Source organism: Zalophus californianus, chromosome 4 (assembly GCF_009762305.2).
Source record: "Zalophus californianus isolate mZalCal1 chromosome 4, mZalCal1.pri.v2, whole genome shotgun sequence".
NCBI lineage: Eukaryota > Metazoa > Chordata > Mammalia > Carnivora > Otariidae > Zalophus > Zalophus californianus.
Window position 1 is genome coordinate 53,610,085 of NC_045598.1, and position 23,188 is coordinate 53,633,272.

The 23,188-nt window shown below is 40.5% G+C and overlaps 1 protein-coding gene across 5 annotated transcripts in view; it reads left to right on the forward strand.

Annotated features, from left to right (window-relative positions):
• The window catches only part of DNAJC6 (DnaJ heat shock protein family (Hsp40) member C6), a 140,923-nt gene that overhangs the window by 80,495 nt on the left and 37,240 nt on the right, over nt 1–23,188 (forward strand). For all 5 annotated transcript variants that reach the window (XM_027577722.2, XM_027577728.2, XM_027577737.2 and 2 more), the window contains 3 exons: nt 12,530–12,680; nt 13,753–13,802; nt 13,913–14,061. In XM_027577722.2, the coding sequence (XP_027433523.2) occupies nt 12,530–12,680; nt 13,753–13,802; nt 13,913–14,061 (350 nt within the window). The remainder of the gene's footprint in view (nt 1–12,529; nt 12,681–13,752; nt 13,803–13,912; nt 14,062–23,188) is intronic.

Consider the following 23,188-nt stretch of genomic DNA (forward strand, 5'->3'; position numbering starts at 1 on the left):
AAGGGGTTGAGAAGCTCCTCTTAGGGCTGCATTTGAACAACAAACATCGTGCTTTTATAAGATTCTGCTTGTATCTGGGGTTTATTTGGGAGGACAGTTAGAGTTCTCTCGGCCACCTTTTGAGGCTTCTATTGTCTTCCCTCTCCAATGAAAAGAACTGAAATGTTGTAAAGAAGACTTTTGCTTGATTTTTTCTTTGCATTATTTTTAAGCAGGTCTTTTGCTATTTCTGTCCTCCATCACAGACAGGGTCAGATAACAGTGAGGATGTTTTCTCTGTTTCAGGCAAGAAGACTAGTCATTAAGAGAAATGTCATAGTCCGTTTAATGCAATTTAAGCCCTGACCTTTTGGTTAGAGAAGGGAGAAAAAAAATTGATAACCCCTTGCTTCCTGGAGTTGAGAGGCCATGTGGTGGGCAGAACCCTTTCTATTTCTTCAGAGTTCTCTTGGGTGTTCTGATCTGCTTGCTAAATAGATTCGATCATTGCTATTTCATAATGGTGAAGCTCTTTATTTGGCCCAAGTGTTGGGAGAGTAAAGATCTTTCACATAAAAAAAAAAAGATCTTTCACATAGATCTGTTTTTCTGGTACACTGTAATTACTTGAAATATTTGTTGAAACAAAGTAAGCCATATCCATGTATCCATTGTTTTATATGAGAGTTTACAGAATAGAAATGGGACTGACAACTGTAGCCTGATTCCAATGACCCATGAAGGAACAAAATGTGTTACATCCATTCAGCTGGAATTTCCCTAGCACCGACCCCACGCCTTGCTTTAATTCTGCACAGAGTCAGTTTTGATCTCACTGCAGTCTTCTCTTGGATTGCATTTCTCATTCTTTCTCCTCTCATCATCCTTTTCTATATATCTTGGATTTTTTTCAGGAAAGAGTAACTAGTGATGGTTACTTCTTTAACTCCTCTTATCTAACTGAATATAAAAATTTCTCCTTGGCCTTTTTGTCAAGTATTAGTCTTCCATACAATAACGCTCTTGTTGAGTTTCATGAAATCCCCATCTCTCAAACAAGCATGCTCAATGGGTGCAATTAGAAAATCAGAGAGGTGTGGGGAGATGGGAAAAGCATCTGGTTATATTTGCTGCCTACATTTAGGCAAAGACCAAGTCTCTGCCAAGGTGATCTGCTTGGTCTTCCCTGCCATCCCTTCCCTCTTCTCCCTAATTCCTGTATCCTATAGCAGCCCAGTTTCACATACATTTATTGAGTGCTTACTGTATAAAGGTATTTTGGTAAGATTTTAGGGCCTACGGAGAAGTGAAATGTTATCCCTGTTTTTGAAGACCCAGAATCACTGGGATTGAATGTGGTGGGTCAGACCCACTCATAAATAATTCTGATATAAGTCAGACTGCTCCAAATCCTAGGATGGGGGTGCAAAGTGAGATAGGAGAATGGGACCATGAGAGACAAAGTTCTTATAAAAGAAGGCAGGATAAGAGGTGGGTGAGGGCAGAGCCTTTGGATCCAGCGAAACTGGGATCCCATCTCATTCTGCTACGACTGTTATTAAACTTCACCAAAGCTTCCATTTCCTTAGTGGGACTCCCACCTGCTACTGTGCTTAATGTGAGGGTCTAACTCAGTAGCTTATGGAAACTGCTCAGTAGAGTGCCTAGAGTATGTGTTTAATAGATAGCCTTAAAAAATTCCATTATAGGTAACATACAGTGTTATATTAGTTTCAGGTGTACATTATAGTGATTTAGTAATTCTATACATTACTCAGTGCTCATCACGGTAAGTGTACTCTTAATCCCCTTCACCCAATTCACCCATCCCCCAACCCACCTCCCCTCTGGTAACCATCAGCTTGCTCTCTATAGTTAAGAGTCTGTTTTTTGGTTTGTCTCTTTTGTTCTTTGTTCATTTGTTTTATTTCTCAAATATGAGTGACATCATATGGTATTTGTCTTTCTCTGGCATGTTTCATTTAACATTATACTCTCTAGATCCATGCATGTCATTGCAAGTGACAAGATTTCATTCTTTTTTATGGCTGAGTAAGATTCCATTGTGTGTATACACCACATCTTCTTTATCTATTCATCTGTCGATGGACACTTGGGCTGCTTCTATAATTTGGCTGTTATAAATAATGCTGCAATAAACATAGGGGTACATATATATTTTTGAATTAATGTTTTCATATCCTTTGGGCAAACATTAGTAAATTACTGGATCATATGGTATTTCTGTTTTTAATTTTTTTGAGGAACCTCCATACTGTTTTCCATAGTGGCTGCACCAGTTTACATTCCCACCAACAGTGCACGAGGGTTCCTTTTTCCAATAGATGGCCTTTTAAAAATGATGATAGTGGGGTGCCTGGGTGGCTCAGTTAAAGCATCTGCCTTTGGCTCAGATCATGATCCCATGGTTCTGGGCTAGAGCCCCATGTTGGGCTCTCTGCTCAGTGGAGATCCTGCATCTCCCGCCATCTGCCCTTCCCCTCTGGCTTGTACTCTCTCTCTCTCTTGCTCTCTCTTTCTCTCAAATAAATAAATAAAATCTTAAAACAAAATAATAATAAAAATGATGATAGTGTCAAAGAGTTTTAGAACGGGGGGGGAACTTAGGGAATCATCTAATTCGTTCCCCAGGTTTTATATCCTCTGAGACCGTAAGTCTGTGATTCTCCCATGGCCACATGGCTCAAGAGGTTGAGGGGGCTGCTTGTTGCATTAAAATCCTGAAGAGTGGGTACAGAAATACTGAACATGGTGACTTTATGGTATCTGGAGGGATAATAAAATACTTAATAACTGGTATGATAATATAAATTAATATATAAGCATACATGTCAAATGTAAAGTATAGCCCCCTTTTATTCTCTAAACAAACAAATACACACATGCACATATAACTGCTTAGCAGGTGATAATATTCATAGCATAAATTATCATTCTAATGTTTATTTACTTTTCTGTTGTTGATTTTAGACATTCTCTAGAGTGTTCTTGTCACTAGCTAAATTGTCACCATTTCTGAGCCATCATTTGACATGGGGAATGGCACCAGATCCTTCCAGCAACTTCCCAGTTAAGTTGATTGTAATGCGCTCTAGCACCTTATTTCAGCCGAAGAAGGGCTGAACGTGATATTGATTTGTCATTGCTGTGTTGCCGGCAGATACCAGTGCTTCCTACATGGTTTGGGTCCTCAAGGCCTGAATCATTGGCATCACCTGCTCTGTGGCCTGTGCCTTCCAGTGCTGAACTCCTCTGGAACTGCTGGTGGGAGCTGCACACACCCAGGCCTCTACCCACGAGGTCTGTTGAGCGGCTAGCAGATCTGTCCGTGTCTAGGAAGGCTGCGGTGCGATGGCTTGTAGTTTTACAAGTGACTGGTAGTTTTAATAGCTCATACTATGTGCCAAGCAGTACAAAGGATTTCAATATTTCAAAAACCAGGACTACTGAATCTGTGTGAACCTGGTTATTAGTCATGCAAGTAACACATAATGGTTTCCCATACTTGGCACCAGATCACTTCAAGATGAGAAGAGGAAATCCCAGAACTAGGAAGAAGTTCACCTCTGTTCAACATTCAGGATTCTGAACTACTGAAGGGGAAGAGTTTATAGGGGCTGCAGCTGAAGCTCCGAAAAGAGGTTCTGTCCTTGTCCCATCTTCAACAACCCTGAAACAGAGCAGCATGGCCTGTTTTTGCTGAGGATGCATAACTTTGCTGGAGACAGCCTTTTTCCTAGCTTCATTCTTTCCATTCCCCAGAGCCACCTGGTAGCTGTCATTTATTAAGTCATGCAACACACCAGGTGTTATGCTAAGACAGAGTATTCTTGCATGATCCTCACCATTATCCCATGTGATATTCTATTAATGCTTCCATTTTACAGATAAGGAAGTCAAGACTTGGATTAGTTACTTAACTTCTGGCTGCTCATCCAGCTGTAGCAGAAGCTGGATCCAAACCAGTTCTAGCTGCTTAAGGCCTATATATGACTGTGGTGGCTATGTCCCATTCCTAGCCTCTTGTTGGCATAGGGAATGTTGTATTTGTTTGTTTGTTTTGTTTTTAATGTTATTTATTTATTTCTTCTGTGAAATTGTTATTTCTACTTGGATTCTTGGGTATATTGTGGCAGGCAATCCAATGACTCATTTACACAAGAGCTGAATTTCTAAGAAAATAAAAATTCCTGATTGTTTTAGAAGATCTCACTACTTAAGAATCACATTAGGGGTGCCTTGCTGGCTCATTTGATAGAACGCATATGGCTTTTGATCTCAAGGTCATGAGTTCGAGCCCCGTCGTGGGTGTACAGATTACTTAAATAAATAAATTTTTAAAAATCACATTAGGTGCCTGGGTGACTCAGTTGGTTAAGCATCTGCCTTCGGCTCAGGTCATGATCTCAGGGTCCTGGGATCGAGCCCTGCATCAGGCTCTCTGCTCAGCGAGGAGCCTGCTTCCTCCTCTCCCTTTGACCCCCCGCCCCCCATGTGTACGCTGGCACTCTCTCTCTTTCAAATAAATAAAATCTTAAAAAAAAAATCACATTGACAGGAATGGTCTCACTTGGTCCTTTTGACACCAAGAGGCATGTAGGAAAGTTTTTGTTCTCAATTTGTTCCCATTTACAGAGAGAGAAGAGGTCTGAGAAGAGTACAATATCATGCTTAAGGCCACAGAGTTTTTAGGTAGAAAAATGAAGTCTCCAGTCAAGACCTCTCTCCCCAGTGTCCTGCTTTTTTCTAAGCTGCCCTGAACTAGGGTGTATGAGGAATGAGGTGTAAGCAGCTTTTGATTCTGGAAGCCAAGGCAGTGGGCTTTTTCATGGTAGATCTAGTTATTATCCCCATGTGATCCATTTCTCTAATTGTGGGAAGCCAAGAGCTGAAAAGTCTGCTATAAACGAGGAGGAAGCTTTCTGTGGTGATGACACTGATTCTCTGCTTCTTGCTGAGTGTTGTGGAGAAGGAATAGCATTTTCCTAGGATAAGAGCTAATAGTGCATCTCTGCAAGGTCCCAACTTTGTAGAAGCCAGAAAAGGACATTTATAGCATTATGACACTTAAATAACTACAGAAAAATCTGCCCCATTGGTGAAAAGGAGCACGAATATGAACAGATCATCATGCCAGCGTTCAGGTTATCAGTCACTCTTCAAACAGGCTGATTCGGAACACTATGAAATAATACGTCACAGTGACTACTGTGAGACCTGGATGACAGAGATGTTCCAGAAATGGGAAAGGGGATGCTCCTAGAACAGTCTTTGTGGAGGCTTAGAGGACCCACTGAAGAAAGCTCATATCCCAAGAACTTCAATTTTGCCAAGAGTCCTTTGCCATCCTTTTCTTGTCCTAATGTACTGGATTAGCTTGAGTATTCACAGCAGAGCTGAGACAGTCACTACCATGATGAAGCAGGGTCTCAGGTCTTAGAAAAAGAGTCAGGTACTGAAGGACGGTCCCGGCAAGTTCCCATCCCACTTGGAGTTAAGACTCCACATAGGGCTTGTGGACAGCATTTGCCTCCATCTCACAGGCTGAGCCAAGAAACTGTTCTGAGGCAGTGAACTCCAATGAATTGTGCACAGAGGAAGGAGATCTCTCCAGCCTCTGAGAACCGACATATTGAACCTTACCAGCATAGCATTTGGCTGTTGTCTTTATTTTATATAACTTGTTTTTTGTTGTAAAACTTATTAATGTAAATTATAGAAAATTTAGAAATTATAGTTCAACAACAAAAAAATCACTTACCATTCCCTCACTTAGATATAATTGCTGTAGCTATTTTTGAAAATGTAGCAGTAAGAGCTTAGACTGTGGAGCAGCCTGCCTGGGTACAAATTCTGCCTCCCTAACTTTGGGACCTGGGGTGGGCACTGATGTGTCTTTGCTTCAATTTCCTTAGGTGGAAAACGGGGACAGCAATGGTGTCTCCTTCACAGGGTGGTTGTGAAGATTAAATACTACATATAAAGAATTTAGAATAGTGCCTGGTACCTAGTTGGCATTTAGTAAGTTTGACTTGTTATTTTAATTTTATTTTTATTTTATTAAACCATCTGAGTTTTTTCTCTAAACTCAAATAATTTTCTCTTGCAAAAATGGGATTGTAGTATGTGTGTGTTTTATATCCTGCTTATTTTCCACTTAGTTCTTTGTCATGAACATCTGTACTCTTCTACAAACTGTTTTTTTATTCTTTTTTTTTTAAAGATTTTATTTATTTATTTGAGAGAGAGAAAGACAGGGCATGAGCAGAGTGAAGGGCAGAGGGAGAAGCAGACTCCTCGCTGAGCAGGGAGCCCGATGTGGGACTCGATCCCAGGACTCCGGGGTCATGATCTGAGCTGAAGGCAGATGCTTAACTGACTGAGCCACCCAGGTGCCCCACAAACTGGTTTTAAATAGCTAATTATGTAGCATTGTTAGAGGTACTCAACCACTTCTCTTACTGTGGAGAAATACATTTATAGTCTCTTGCCATTATAAACAATACCTCAGTGAACATGTGGTTTGCTGAATCTTTACATACTGTTCTTTTCTTTTGATGACAGTACTTTATGGGGGAGCATCCTTTTTTAGGGGTCACCAAGTGAAATTATCTGCAGCCTAGGGTGTCATGGACACATATATTGTATGAGCAGTAGGGGCATACATGGAGAATGACTGCAGTGCATCATGGTCAGGCCTTTGTCCACATTTTCCTTCCTCTCTCATAGTACTTCTCATAACATTTTGCTTATGGCTGACAAATCAGTAAGATGTTAATGAAAAGTAGCCACACCTACTTTTCCTATTACATTAAGGCAGATAAGACCAGCCTTAACATTTGTGCTAATCTTCTTAAAAACATATTCTATTCCAAATAACTATCAAATCACGTCAAATCTTTTTTGGAATGAAGCATGATATAAATACAGAGCAAATAGCTAACTCGCAGTCCAGTGGGAAGCAGAGATTCTCTCCCCGGAGATACAAACTTTGTGTCGCTCTGTAAGTGAGAACTAGTCAGGTTCTATATGTGATGAGTTCCCATGACTTGGGAGGGATGGGAGGCTGTCTTGTCTCCTAAATTAGGAATCCCAGGGAAAAGTTGGATATTACATCCTTAGAAATGACATGGGGCAGGGTGCAGTTCTCTAGTGCTTGTCTTTGGTGGGCTTAGATTTTAAAATGACAAGACAGGGGCACCTGGGTGGCTCAGTTGGTTAAGCATCTGCCTTTGGCTCAGGCCATGATCCTGGGGTCCTGGGATCAAGCCCTGCAATGGGCTCCCTGCTCAGTGGGGAGTCTGCTTCTCTCCACAACTTGTGCTCTCTCTCCCTCAAGTAAATAAATAAAATCTTAAAAAAAAAATGACAAGACATCATAGAACAAGAATCTACCTCCTTGGAGCCTTCAAGGCACAGAGGTGGATCTTTCTGTTTGGATGGCACTCTCATGTTCCATCAAATCTGACCTCCCCATTGCCACCTTCTAAGACCCACAAATCCCTGAAAACCCTTTAGTAAACTCAGGGTGTGTTCCCACTAGTTGCCATGTAGTCAAAGCATTTAGAAATATGTCTGAGGTGGCAAGATTTGGATTCTTAAGAATGCTGGTCTTTTCAACCAGCTAGTACAGAGATTAGAAAGCTTCTTCTGTAAAGGGCCAGATACTAAATACTTTAGACTTTGTGGGTCATCAGGTCTTTGTCACAACTACTCAACTCTGCTGTCATAGCATGAAAACACCCATAGGCAATGTGTAAAGGAATGAGTGTAGTTGTATTCTAATAAAACTTTACTTATAGACGTTGAAATTTGACCTTCGAATCATATTCACCTTATTAAACATTTTCTTCTTTTGACTTTTTTCAATCATTTAAAAATGTAGAAGCCACCCTCATTTCACAAACTGTACAAAAATAGACATCAGACTGGATTTGGCCCATGAGCTGTCGTTTGTCAGCCCTTGACCTACAACAGCCATTATTTTTCTCCTACATATTACTTTCTGACTACACCATTTCCCCCTGTGCTGTGTCATGGTTTTGAAGCCTCTCTGCCCCTTCTCTCAGCTGAGACTCGCGTATCCTTTGGCGAATCTATGCTTCCTGCCCTCATGTAGCTCATCAGGGAAAACCAGAATACATTCTACCTAAAAGAACCGTTAGGGCAAATTCAGATAACGTCCCTCCTCTCCTTTTTGTGCCTGGCTAGTTTGACATATAATAGGGGCATATGAAGGGGACAAACAGACTCTGACAAAAGGTTCTGGTTTCTGCAGGGCTCCAAGTTTCTAATAAACAGTAAATGCAACCTTAGAGATGGCGAGAGTCTGATTTTTAGATAATCATGGATATTTATATCCTTTTAATAGGCTGGTACCATGGAGTTCTGTTCCAGCACAAAATTGAGAGTCACAGAGAGGCCTGAATAATCAGTTTGATGTTATCTCTTAGAAAAGTGGTATATAACAAGGGTATTCAGGCTGAAGTGGAAACTTGGGATAGAAATGGGAGAAGTATAACCATTTTATACCACCCTGTCCTCGATATATTGAAAATGAAAACACGATACAGATTTTTATATGAGGATGTGTTTAAAGGGAAATAATATGCCCTATGTCCTAGGGAAACAGAGCCCGAGAGGACGTTCTCAGATCTGTGGTTCTAGCCCTAATCTGTGGGGCTGCCCTTCAGACCAACTCCTGGCATTTTATTTAGGGCTGTGAAGCAGTGGGGGTGACCCAGGTTGTCTGCCTATATAATGAGATTGGTTTGGTTGGTCTGACAGATGCAGTGATTTATGGGAATGTTTTTGTGGGGACATCTGCTGCTGAGAGCAGCCAGATGAAAGGTGGGAGATGGAAGACAGCAAGGAATAGGAGAGGGGTGGTTGTGCATCAGGCAGGTAAAGACTGTCCCAAGGACAACTGTTAGAACAGAGCTGATACGGAGCCATAGAATAGTAGGAAATGGTACAAGTAGCCAAGGCTTCGGATTGTACAGATCTGGGCTTGAATCTCCAGCTCTGCCACTAGTTAGCCGAGATTTTAGGAGAGTTCTTCCCTTCCTTGAGCCTCCATTTCTTCGTGTATAAAATGGAGATAATAAACACCCTCCTTTCCAGCTGTGTGAAATTGTACTAACATAAAAGTCCAAATGGGGTTCCTGATACATAGGGGAACTCAGTCAGTGGTAGACATTGTTCATGTTTGTCCATGCGTCCATTCATTTGTTTATTCACCAGCATTGATTGTGCTTTGCAATTTCTAAGAGCTGTCTTTTTAAATAGATGCCTAATGGTGATTTAGGCAATGCATCTTCTGATCAGGATGAAAGTACATAGTAGTCAACATGTATTTGTAGGCATATGTGTGAACATCCAGATGCTACATAGGAATTTAGTGGGAACCTGAAGTGTGATTAAAAGAACAGCTGCCTGGCCAATAAACACAATAAAAGATACACAACTCACTAATCAGGGAAAGCACAAAACAAGACCAAAATGAGATATTGCTTCACACTCACCAGATTGGTAAAAATTTTAAAGTCTGACGATACCAAATGTTGTATTGCACTGCTAGTAGGGGTTTAGACTGATATGACTGCTTTGGGAAATGATTTGTCAGTATCTAGAGACCTGAAAATGTGCATATCCTTCTTACTAACAAATTTTACTCTTAAATATAACCTAGAGAGAATTTCCCACATATAATCAAGGCAATGTGTTCATAACCACATTGTTATAGTAAACGACCTTAGTGTCCATCAGTGGGGTAATGGATCATACTCTAAGTGAGCTAAAGTTACAGGTAGCACTGTAATAGATGAATTTTAAACCATGGTGAATGAAAAAAATAAAATTGCAGACAGAAAACCATTTATATACAGCTTTAAAACATGGAAAACAATATTAATGTATTGCTTATGGATACGTACATATGTAATAAATGTTTAAAAATTATTTAGAATGGTACATATGAAAATCAGAACAGTATTAGGGAAAGGTAGGGGGATGTGATTGGAAGGGTTGCCTAAGGTTCAAATCCCAACCCTGCCATTTACTTACTAGCTGTGTACCCTTAGACAAGTTCCTTAAGCTCTGTGCCTCAGTTTTCAGATCTATGAAAGAAAATAATAATAGTATCTGCTTCACAGGTATGCTTTGAGGATTAAATGAGTAAATATAGGCAAAATGCTTAGAATAATACCCAGCAGATAGTAAGTGCTATATAAGTGTTAGTAATTTTAGTTCCTATTACACAAATCTTTTATCTTTTGTTTTTAAAATCTTAAATATTGCAATTTTTCATTTATAAGTGTTTCAGTATTTATTCCGATAAGGTAAGGACTGTTGTTGAACGTAACTACAATATCGTTATTACTCCTAAAAAAGTAACAATAAATCCTTAATGTCAAATACTCAGTAAGTGCTCAAATTCCAGTTGTCCCATAAATGTGATTAATTTTTTATAGTTTGTTTGGATTAAGTTCCAAACAAGATCCACACATTCTGCTTGGTTGACTTGTCTTTTAAGACATTTTGATCTATAGATTCCTCCTCCAACTTTCCTTTTTCTTACAATTTATTTTTTTAGCTTTATTGAGGTATAATTGATATGCAAAAATTACACACATTTAATTATACATTCTGATGACTTCAAACATATGCATATACTTATGATGCTATTACCACAACCTCTAAAAATCTTCTTGTGCTCCTTTGTAGTTTCTTTTTTTGAGAAGAACACTTAACATGAGATCTATCTTAACATATTTTAAAGTGCATTATAAATATTGTAATTTTTAAAAAAGAAGAGATGTCATCATATAGTTGAAAAGTGAACAAAGATTGAAAATATCAACATAGGAATTTCAGGATGTGGCATAATAATAGTTAGCTACAATCTATTGACCCCTAGATATATTAGGTACTCTACTAATCGTTTTATATGCACTCATTTTATCTTTCCCTATGAAGAAGGCACTATTTTTATCCCAATTTTAGAGTTAGGAAGAGGCTTATGAAGACAGTTACTTCCCAAGGTCACACAGTTAGGAGTAGCAAGGCTGGCCAGAACCCAGGTGAGAATGACTCATGCTCTTGACTGCTAGGCTGAATAGACTACCCAGCCATTGTTCACACTAGCCTCCTCTACACAGGTTCCTACTTTCTTACTGTATCGACTTTTATAAGCAGAGTTGTGCTGTGGTAAGGAACATTCCCACAGTGGGAATGGGGGCATTTCTAATAATAAAGAGTTATTGGTCACTCGTGTTATATATTCATCTGAAGTCAGCTGGGAGCTGTGCTACACAGCTTCTTACTCCAGGGCCCCAGAGTACAGCCATGATCTCAAACCCTGCCAGTTGCTAGCGCAAAGAGAGAGAGAGAGAGACAGAGACACAGAGAGCGAATAAGAACTAAGGAGAGTTTCATACTCACAGTTAAATGCTCTATCCTGAAAGTGACACACAATACCTCCACACACATATCATCACATATCATAGACTAGAGCAGTGGTTTTCAACTGGGGGTAATTTTGCCCCTCCCCCCCCCCAGGGATACGTACCAATCTCTGGAGACAATTTGGATTGTCACAGCTGGTGGAAGTGGGGTGCTAGTGGCGCTATCTAGTAACTAGGGGCCAGGGATGCTGCTTTAATACCCTACAGTGCAGAGGGCAGCGCCCCCCCCAACCCCGCCACAGCAAAGAAGTAGTTGGCCTTAAATGTCAATAGTGCCAAGATGGAGAAACTTGGCTAGAGCTAACCACAAGGGGCCAGAAAGTACCATTTTGTGAATCTGTGAGGAAGGAAACCAGAATACTTGACAATTAACACTGATGATCACCATGCATCCTAAAAACCATTATAAAGGCCCTGGAGAAACTATTTTCTATGATGGAAGTGAAGAATGACTTGGAGGGATCGCCATGGGATGAGTCTTCTAACACAGTCAGCTCCATCTAAGGGCAGAGAAGGCCCCGGGACCCACTTCTAAGCTGCTCTTCCTCTGATGTGGCACTGTCCGAAAGAAGTATAATGCGGGCCACATGTACAATTTAAATTGTTCTAGTAGTCACATTAAAAAATAAAAAGGGGCAGGTGAAATTAATAGTATCGTCTATTCAATTCAGTATATCCAAAATACTGTCATTTCAACATGTAATCAATGTAAAAAGTATTAACGAGATCTTTTACATTTCTGTGTGTGTGTGTGTGTGTGTGCCATCTTTGGAATTTGTTGTGTATTTCATACTCACAACACATCTCTATTTGGACTAGCCACATTTTAAGGGCTCAGTGGGCGCCTGTGGGTCATGGCTATAGCCCTGCGAGCTTTCTGTGCCTGAGACAGTGAGGCACTTCCCTGGGTCTCTGAGGCCCTGCAGCACTGCCAGAACCCAGAGTCAGTAAGTTTTGAGAGTGGGCATCACTTCCAGGAGTGTCTGGTCTGGTCTGCATGTTTTAGGGATGAGGAGAGACTGTGTCGTCTGTAGATCACCTCCACTTCTGTTTTGCATTGGCAGGTGCCTCATCTCCAGACATGGAGCCCAGCTACGGGGGAGGTCTCTTTGACATGGTGAAAGGGGGTGCAGGGCGGCTCTTCAGTAACCTGAAGGACAACCTGAAAGATACCCTCAAAGACACATCTTCCAGGGTCATACAGTCTGTTACGAGGTATGCTCATTCTTCCCAGCTGAGTTAATGGACCTCCATGCCCCCCAAGGATCTGGTTACCTGCCAGCTGCTTTTCTGGCTCAAGGACTGACAATTGTGTGATATAATTGCCTGGAATCTGATCAACCAAGCAATGTCATTGAAGCCTTCAGAAGCGACCAGCACAGGCTCAGAGGCCTTATAGAGTGTTATGTTAAAATATAGTGGTTGCCATCCCTGCCTTGTGAATCCAGCATCCTGGGTTCTCATGCCTTGTCTGCCCTTGTTAACCATGTGACCTAGGCAACTTAGCCTCTCTGAGCTTGATTTTTATACTCTGATAGGATTCACATCCCTGGTTGGTTTGAGAATTAAATGAGATAGTAATGCACATGCAAGCTGAAAAAGTGATACTCATGGATTATAATTGAAACAATTGTTTTTTGTATCTTAATAATCCTTCAGACCTTGTTTAGTGGAGGAAATTTTCTACCCTTCTAATGTATGAAAATTCTTACAAGCAGGCCATGCCAATTCTTTTTTATTTGTAGGTATTAGAAAATTCTAGGGTCACTTTAAAAGTAGTTAGAGTATACAGTCTTGAATCATAAATTCACATGTCAAGTCCAAAATATTAATCAACATTTTAATCTTTGTCCAAAGATTTATCCCTTAACCTGCAATCCCCAGCTAGGACCTGGCAGGCAGAGAAAGGATGTTCCTTATTTCTCCATCACTTCCTTCCTTACCCCCTAGCTGCTCACACTTAACAGGAGATAATTCACACGTAGGCAAAGAGGCTGGAATAATCCATGTTAATGAATGAGCAGTGTTTCCTGTTCTGAGATTGATTCTGTTCATGAAGTGTCATCTACAAAAGGTATTGGGGTATATCAGAGTGGTAGAGTCATGCTCCTGAGGGTGTGGGTTGCTTTTCTCAATGATTGTTCTTTGTTAGAGAGAAGGCCTTGAGGGAAGTTTAAATGTCTACTGGATGGAAGTGTCCAAGTCATAATGGGCAAGTGATTGAGAGAGGGGAATCCTGGCATATTTGGATCATTTTAATGAGCACCCTTTTCTGTCTTGCTTTTAGCTACACGAAGGGAGATTTAGACTTCACTTATGTTACCTCCAGAATTATTGGTAAGTTTCTCATATTTAATAGCTGCTCAATAGCTCAGCTTGCAGTGTCTGCCCATGGCAATAGCAAGCCTGTTTAACCTATCTCTCTCTCTCTCTGTGATCCCTCCTAGTGATGTCCTTTCCTTTGGACAATGTTGACATAGGATTCAGGAATCAGGTTGATGACATCCGAAGCTTTTTGGATTCCAGACATCTTGACCACTACACGGTGTACAATCTGTCACCCAAGTCTTATCGAACTGCCAAGTTTCACAGCAGGGTAAGGAATTTTAACACTGGTATCACATGATTTGAAGACATAACAGGGTATTTTTCCCTTTAAGAGCTGTCCTCAAAGCCCTGGTCCTCAGACACACAAAGCTAATTAACTATATACTCTGGATGCTTCTAGCCACAGAGTATTTATTAAGCTGTTATGAAAATATCTTGAAGATTTTCCTTGGGTGAGGACATTTGCAGGAAAGTTTATTTGTCAATGAGATACCATATAATTTGTGGTCTCAAATCACTTATGGCTGGTTGCTCAGTTGTTAAGGCACGTTGCTTTGAGGCTCAGCTGGAGATTGAACTGCCATGTAGGGCGGTTGGTGACCCTTATCTGTAGCACTAATTATGCCTTTAACCCTTGCTTGTTGCTACTTGGGCATCATGATGAAACAGCGCCGCTAGACCAGTACAGACACCAGTGTTCTTGGAAATAGCTCTCTGACATTCAGTAAAGGTGCTTCTTTCATGGGTAGAGGACAGCACACAGACAGTCCATACTGTGGGTGTGGTAATACTGTTACTAATATTTGGAGCTTTTACACTGTCTTCTGAGGTAGCTGGAGACCTGGGACACAGAGAAGTAAGGTGACTTGCCCAAGACTGTACCACTAGTAGGTGGTCTCAGGCTTGTGTTCTTAACTATTACTCTGGGCTGACAATATTACTGGGAAAAGCTGGCTTATTCTCCTAAGGATCTTTTTGAACGAGACAGAGAAATATTCATAGTTTCTGGCTGGTGAAGCCACAAGTGATGGCTTAGGTTTGAATCTGATGTGGAGTTTGGTATTTTGGCCACAGAATTCTTGATTGACTCACTAAATGAAGCCTTTTTCTCTCTCAAGAACATCTTCAAATATTTTGATTTAGCCTTAGATATGATTGGTTTTCTAACTACATCTGAGTCTATTAATAAATAGAAAGGATTTTCTATACAATGGACACTTTATAAGTGAGAATTGACTTCAAATAAGCAAAATGATAGCTGGTTGTCCATGCTGTGTATCCAGGATCTCAGCTTTGATGCTGGTACACGTTTTGCTTCAAATTTCCATTGCCATTGATAATCTTTGGATTTTGGCTTCTGGATCTGTGAAAAACACAAAAAGTTTGGTTTCTGTGTTCTCTAAGACCTCTACCTGCCTTAATGTTCAATAAGATAAGGGAGAGTTTTGCTAAGGACTTTCTTTTCTCTGAGTGTTCCTGGAATAGGCCAGAGGAAACCCAGTGGTTCTCAAATTTCGTGAGCAACAAAACCACCTGGAGTGCTAGTCAAACACCCAGGCCCTGAATTTCTGATTCAGCAGGACAGGAGAGTGGGTGCTAACAGCTATCTGGATGCTATTCCTGCGGTTGCCCTGGGGACCACTCTTGAGAAGCATGATAAAACCATTCTGAAGCAGTGGGGTCTAAATTGCCATTCTGTAATGGAGATTTTAAATGCAGCTCTTTTAAATTCCCTATAATTAACTGCCTTTCCAACTCTTTTTCCATCTATTACCTAATTCAGAACAAGTGAATTAACATCAAACAAAAATGTGGGTAGATATTCTGTTTCTAACTTGGATGCCAGTCTTTTGATTTTTTTTCTTGTTTGAAGACTCAGCCATCATTTTCATACTAAAGGACTATGGAACATCCTCCACAGTATTTCATAGAAATTTTATTTGATCTTGAAATATCTGTAATAGTCTGGAAAAATTTCACTCTGAAAGTAAATAAAGATATATCATTATAGAAGTATTCATACAGATGAAGATGTCTCTTTGTGTAATATTTGTAAAAACAAAGATATTTAAAGAAAGGCACCTATTAGTATAACTACATGTTTTGTGACCAGTCTTAACAGTCTTACCACAAGACCAGGACTTACATACTGAACATCTGTCCTGGGCTGCTCTCGTTTGCCCTAGAAGAGCAGGAGGTATGTTTATTTTATTTGCCCCCTAGAACAGTGCCTGGCATGGCTAATACATGTTTCTCAGAAGAATGAATGTGCGAAGAATTGTTAAACACATAGATATAAAATAAATGTTTGGTTCTTTTTCTCAAGACACTTAAGCCTGCCTGGAAAGAGAAGCCAAAACATGCTAGAGACAAATGCAAATAATATTTTCAATCCCTACTGAGGGAGTTTAGGGAAAGGAGACAGCAGTGAGAGCTGGACCTTGAAGCATGAGTAAATCTTGATTACTTATGAATGTAAGTGAAAGGAATGGGGTTATTCGTCTCTGTGCAAATTGTAGAATGTATCTTACAGAACTCCTCATGATCTGGCCTCTTCCTGCCTCTCCAGCTTCATTTTTCACTGTTCTCCACTGCCTAAAAAACCCCATGCTCCAACCAGGAGAGACAGACACTGTCTCTTTGCATGAGCTGCTCCCTCTCCCTAAGAGTCCCTCATGCCACACCTCTGTAACCCTTCTAACAGCCTTAACTTTGCTAAAGGGGGGGATTTCAATATGCTACCCACAAGGCTTTTCCAGTTCTTTTCTCTAAAATACAGGCTTGCACTACATCTTCAGCCCCTCCCAGACAGTTCCAGACGTGGCAGAATTCAGCTGGACCCTCTGACCTAACTAGCTGTCTGTCCTCGGTTGCATTTCAGGAAGACAGTCCCCAAACCTTAGTATTTTCATCTTAAGCTCTGTTTTGGATTTGGCTACATCTCTTGTCAAGCCTCCAGTCCTTTCTTTCCCCAGCACTAATGCTGCAAATTGATTTGCATCTCATTGTTGCATTACTTAGGGAAGTTTTTTTGGTTCTCATCTTCCAGTGCACGAGGGCTAGAACTATTTCTTCCTCCTTCCAGGACCGTAGAGTGCTAGGTCTGCAATTAAATCTTATTTTAATAAATATAAATGGCATGGGGTGCCTGGCTGGCTCAGTCGGTAGAGCATGTGACTCTTGATCTCAGGGTTTTAAGTTCAAGCCCCACATTGGGTGTAGAGATTACTTAAAAATAAAATCTTTTTAAAAACTTTTTAAAAATTAATGTAGATGGCAGAGTCTTCCATAAATTCCAGGATTGGAAAAGACCAAACATGAGACTGGTTTTATTTATAGACTCCCAGTCACTTTACATTTTTATTATGTGTTGTGTTTGGGGATATGGGTGGTGGTGGCAGAGACAGGCTGTTTGCAGGAAGATTTCACTTTGCTGAGGGGAGTCCTTTTGTATCGTGAATAGCTTTTAATGCTTAGAAGCCACATGGTTTGATAGGAATCATATGAAATAATCAACTAGCAGTTTTCTTAGTATTTGCACGTATAACAGAATGTTAGAATAGGACTTATATTTGGTCTCCATTTTAACAGAGGCCCCAACTCAAAACAGTACTTGGCAGATTGCGCCGCTTTCAAGGTGAGGTGCTAGAATACCTACTCAGAACTGCCCAAGAGGTATTGAACAGCAGTTTTCTTACTCTTCGTAGCCAGTTTCCACCTTGAGGAAATAAAAATGACCAGTGTTGACAGTAAAGTCCTGGAGACCAATAAGATGCATTATCTAAACCAGGTGTTCCTAATCTGAGTTAAAGAAATGCAGGTCTACTGTGTATTTAGATCCATGGATGGGCTTCAGAGAGTTTAACCGTCTCTTCCATTCCTTTCTCCCTTCCCTTCCCTCCCTCCCTCCTTCCCTTCTTTCCTTCCTTCCTTTCTTTTTTGGCAGTAAGCTATACATGATGTAAACATATAGCATTTCAACCACTGGTAAGAATACAGTTTGGTGACATTGAACACATTCACAGTGCTGTGTAACCATCACCACTGTCTATCCCATACCTTTTCTGGCATCTCCCAAATAAACACCGTACCCATCCACTCTGTGGGGGCGTGTACACTGGTTCACCTTCTGCACACATTTACAGCTCTCCTCAGAATATCAGGGACCACCGCTTTACACATTACTGTTGGCAAGAAATGGAAAACTGGATGAATGTCCCCTAAGTTGAGCCTGGCCCTAAAGTTCTTACATGCTGATAGCTCTCCACTGCCACTCTGAGTGTCTTTCTTCCCCTGTTCAGCCAGGAAGAAAAGTATGCTGAAGGAGCCCTGAGAGGAGTATAGATGATAATAATAATAATAATAATAATAAACAATCCAGGTTCCTTTAGAAACTTTCTTCATTTTGACTGTTTCTAAACTACACGATCTTGTAGGATTTTTTCCCTTTTGAGAACAAATTGATTTGAGGGAAATATTCTATCAACTTGAACTTCTTAAGGGTCGATCTTTTTTTTTCCTTTATTCATTTTCCTTTTCCTTCCAGAGCTCACCAAAGAGATCACCATAGCTCCCAGGTATTTTGGCTTTGGTTCATTGGTTGGTGAGGAGGATTGGCCTTAGAGGAGTGACTTTGAAGCTTCTACTTCATCTTTCCCTCTGCCACCAGGCTTCAGTATAAGGATAGGAAATAATGGGGTAGGAAAAAAAACCAAAACAACCCTGTCCTAGAAACCAGAGGGCCAGGGATCCCCACACTAGAGTTCTATAGGCTTCAGTGAATTGAATATCTTCACCTTAGAAAATATAGCCATCACTTGAAGCCATAACCACCCCACAAATGTAAGATGGAATTGCAGTTAATAATCAACCATCAGACAGTGTGATAGAATAGAAAGTACACAACTCTTATTATTATTACTTTTTATTTTATTTATTTATTTATTTATCTGAAAGATTTTATTTATTTAATTGACACAGAGAGAGAGAGACAGAGAGAGAGGGAACACAAGCAGGGGGAGTGGGAGAGGGAGAAGCAGGCTTCCCGCTGAGCAGGGAGCCCGATGAGGGGCTCGATCCCAGGACCCTGGGATCATGACCTGAGCCGAAGGCAGTCGCTTAACCAACTGAGCCACCCAGGCGCCCCTATTATTTTTTTATTGAGATGAAATTTATAGCATATACACAAATTTTAAACTTTAAAAATTACTCTAGGTTCACATCTTAGCTGTTCCTCTTCCTGGTTAAATCACCATTTTTTCCTATATAAATTAGAGATAACAATACCAATATCTACCTTGCAAATACTTAGAAACTTTTTCTGTAGGTTTGCTCTAAGGAATAAACCTGATAGCAGTATCTGCCCTATAGTAAGCATTTGGGAAGGGGTAGTTACGATTAATGTTAGTAATAATAAAATGCCACAAGAAATGATTGACTGAAATTCCCCTGTTTTCCAAAAATGGTGTAGTAGATTCTTAAAACACTGGATATGGCTCTTGAGTCTGACTCTCTGTAGTACCTTTTGCTCTTATGCTTAGCAGGTGGGAGGCTTCAGCCATCTTATCTCATGCTTGGGGCGATGGAGAGATGAAAATGGAGTGGCATCCAGCCCTGGTGCTGTTTTGGCTTCTGTCCCCACTGGGTGGTATCATGGCAGCCTGTAATCCATATGGCGTTTTCTGATGCTTATGGCTCTGGGAGGTGTTTAGAGAGACTGGAGATCGCATCGCAAAGTGTCACATGCCCAAGGATTGTGCTTATTGCATGAACCTATGAACTCCAGGGAGCTACAAAAATAGCTTTCAGTAATTGAATTCCTTAAAACATTTTTGTTTTGTTTTGTTTATGCCTTAATGTTTTTTTTCCCTTTTAGACAGAGTACAGGCTTTAAAAAAATTCTAATTGTATGTTTGCTTAATGGTGTATAATTATATATCAAGTAAATATATAATTATGGAGTACTTTAAATTAATATTATTTACTTGATTGATTTAATGATTCTGGAGCTTGTAGCCTATTGTGCTAGGAACAATTTAGCCAACTTTTAGCTGAGACTCATTACAGATATTGACATTTAAAGTGTTTGTATGGTTGACAGACAGCTTCTAAGAGGTTTAAAAATACTGCCTGGAAAATCAGTTTTTTTTTCATAATTTTACATGATCGCAACCTAAAACAACAACAAAATTGATTCACCTGTTCCCTCCCTGTGAGATCGTACATGTAGACAAATCTTAGTACAAGAAGTGATTGCCAGGGGCGCCTGGGTGGCTCAGTTGGTTAAGCGACTGCCTTCGGCTCAGGTCATGATCCCGGAGTCCCGGGATCGAGTCCCACATCGGGCTCCCTGCTCAGTAAGGGAGCCTGCTTCTCCCTCTGACCCTCCCCCCTCTCATGTACTCTCTCTTTCTCATTCTCTCTCTCTCAAATAAATAAATACATCTTTAAAAAAAAAAAAAAAAAAAAAAAAAAAAAAAAAAAAAAAGAAGTGATTGCCAAATGGGGTTCACTCCTTTGATCTTCCACTCATTCATTCACTCAGCAAATACCTACAGAGCACCTGCCATTCAACTAACACAGGGACACGACTCTGGGGTTACCAAATGAATAAGTTATGGTGTCCCTTCTCATGGGGCTTAGTGTCTAGAGGGGGAGACAGATGTAAACAGTTAATTTGAGTACAATTGGACAATAAGCTGGCACTCACTGTGCTTATGCTGTGCTACTTAATTCTCCTAACAGTCTTGTAATGTCCATTTTCACTTTACACACGAGAGATTCTAGGGTCTGAGAGATCGGTAACTTGATAAATGTCCATCAGGTCGTAAGTGTAAAGCAAAGGTGAAAACCCAGCCCATGGGTTCAACCATGTTGCTCTACTGATAAAAGCTTTCATAGATGAAAATGGACAAGGGCATGGGTACGAAGACCTAAGTTAGCTAAGATTTCTGCCTGTGGGTGTTCGACAAACTGTCAGAGACAAAAGAGCACTTGAACTTGGGTTTTAAAGGATGAATACAGATTTGCCAAGGGAAGAAAAACGTTGCAGACAAGAACCGGCTTGTATAGATGTACACTTTGCAATTTCTCTGATGGCAAAATTTATCTTCCCAACTATTCTTTTTTTTTTTTTAATCAATATATCATTTCCACTCCTTGAGAACACATCAGTGGGGAATCCATTTGAGTGTAAAGAATGGGCCAGAAACAGCCCTGATTTATGTTGGGTAGGAAGGGGCAAGTTGATATGGATCTGACAGAAGCCCAGTAGTGGGTCGCCCTGGATTGTTTGGTAGCTATGTCAAGCATTTCAACTACCTTGTTTAATAAACCACATCTGTCATTGCCAAAAGGTATAGGGAAGTGAGTACCTGAAAGGTCCCCTGCCATTACCCTATAATCATCTTACAGAAAAATGTTACAAATTAAGCTAAAAGAATAGGCTTTCTTGGCAACCCCAGAATGAGAAACTCCAGGTGTTTGCTTTTGGATGTCACCTCTAAAGAGACCACACATCACTTCCCATTTATATTTTGACAGTGATTATCTGATTACCAGAAAAGGGCAACCAAATAGATTGTTCCTGCCTCCCTCTCCCCACTGTTAAATATTAGGAATTTGAGACATTTGGGTTTTCTTAGGCCAGTGGTGGTAGTGTTTCTGAGTATTTTCTGGTGACACCGTCCATATAAAACCTAGTTTTTCTCCAGAATTCCCTACCTCAGCCAATGGCACCTGTCATCCTTTTATCTAGCCATTCAGACTGGAAATCTGGGAGTCATCCTTGACTCTTTCTCCCTCATGGCTTAAGTATACCCCTTCACACTCGTTCACTGCCCCCATATGATCAATCTCCAAGTCGTATATGCACAGGTGTTCTACTTCATCTCTAATTCTTGAATCCCTCGAGTCTTTTTGTACTCCACTGCCACTCACCTGGCCTAAGCCACCATCATCCCTGACTTTGATTCCTCAGCGGCCTCCTGACTGCTCTCCCTAGCTACTCACATGGCATCCACATCCATTCTCCACACTGGATCTTAAGAGATCTTTGGAAAATGCAGATGAGAGTCATTCTCCTTCTTAAATATTCTCTCAGCTCCTAACAAGGCCTTGTATGATCTGGTGGCCCTTCAGTCTACCTTCTTGCCAAACAGGGTTTCATTCATTTTGTTCAAACATAGCTGGCTTTATCTGAACTCAGGGCTTTGCATTGGCAGTTATCTGATACAATAATGATCACAATAGCTAACATTTCTTAATCACTTTGTGTGTGTCAGATACTGAGCTGAGCCCTTAAAATACATCCTCATGTAGTAACCACACCCTGTGAGGTAGGTAGGTAGGTACCACTCACCACATTTTATGAAGGAAGAAAGGCTAAAAGAGGTCACAAAGTTTGCCCAAGTCTAAAATTCTTCTTATTTTGATTACCTAAATCAGTAAGTATCTAATCAGTTGGGGTTCATGCCTAATATTTTGAGCAAATGATAATCTCTATCAGTATACTATTGTTGCCCAGTGATTTATATTCAGAAGACCTGGGTTGTACTGCTGGTACTGACCGGCAGTATTACTTTATTTATTTATTTATTTTTATTTATTTATTTATTTATTTTTCAGATTTTGTTTATTTATTTGACAGAGAAACACAGTGAGAGAGGGAACACAGGCAGAGGAAGTGGGAGAGGGAGAAGCAGGCTTCCCACTGAGCAGGGAGCCCGATGTGGGGGCTTGATCCCAGGACCCTGGGATCATGACCTGAGCCGAAGGCAGACGCTTAACAACTGAGCCACCCAGGTGCCCCTGGCCGTATGACTTTAGACAAGGCAACCTCTGTGAGTCAGTTTTCTCATCTGTAGAATGGGGATCACATTAATACCTGACTTGTATGATTGTGGTACAGCTCAGAGCCAGATAGAATTCCAGGAACATAGTCAATGCTCTGTAATGGGTTAGATGAACACGTGTGTTAGATGAATGAAAATATCAAGGATTGCCCTCATGGAGTTGTGAGTTCTCTCATTAAGACAGAAAGAAATAAGAGCTCTGAACAAGGGTACCTTTGACTCACTCTGCAGCTCTTTTCATGTTCTCATGAGAACTGGGGTAAAATTAGGGATAATGCAGAATTTATAAGGTAATATTATAATTAAGTATCTAATAGGCAGGTCAAAACATTTTATACTTAGTAGAAATTAAATGCAACCTCACAGAATAAAAAAATCCAAATATATAGTTTAAATGGTCTATTTTATTTTTTTAGAGAGAGATTGTGCATGCATGTGCATGTACACATGGGGGTAAGAGACTGGGATGGGGGAGAGGGCAGAGGGAGAGGGAAAGAGAGACTCTCAAGCAGACTCCATACTGAGCGCAGAGCCCGGTGCAGG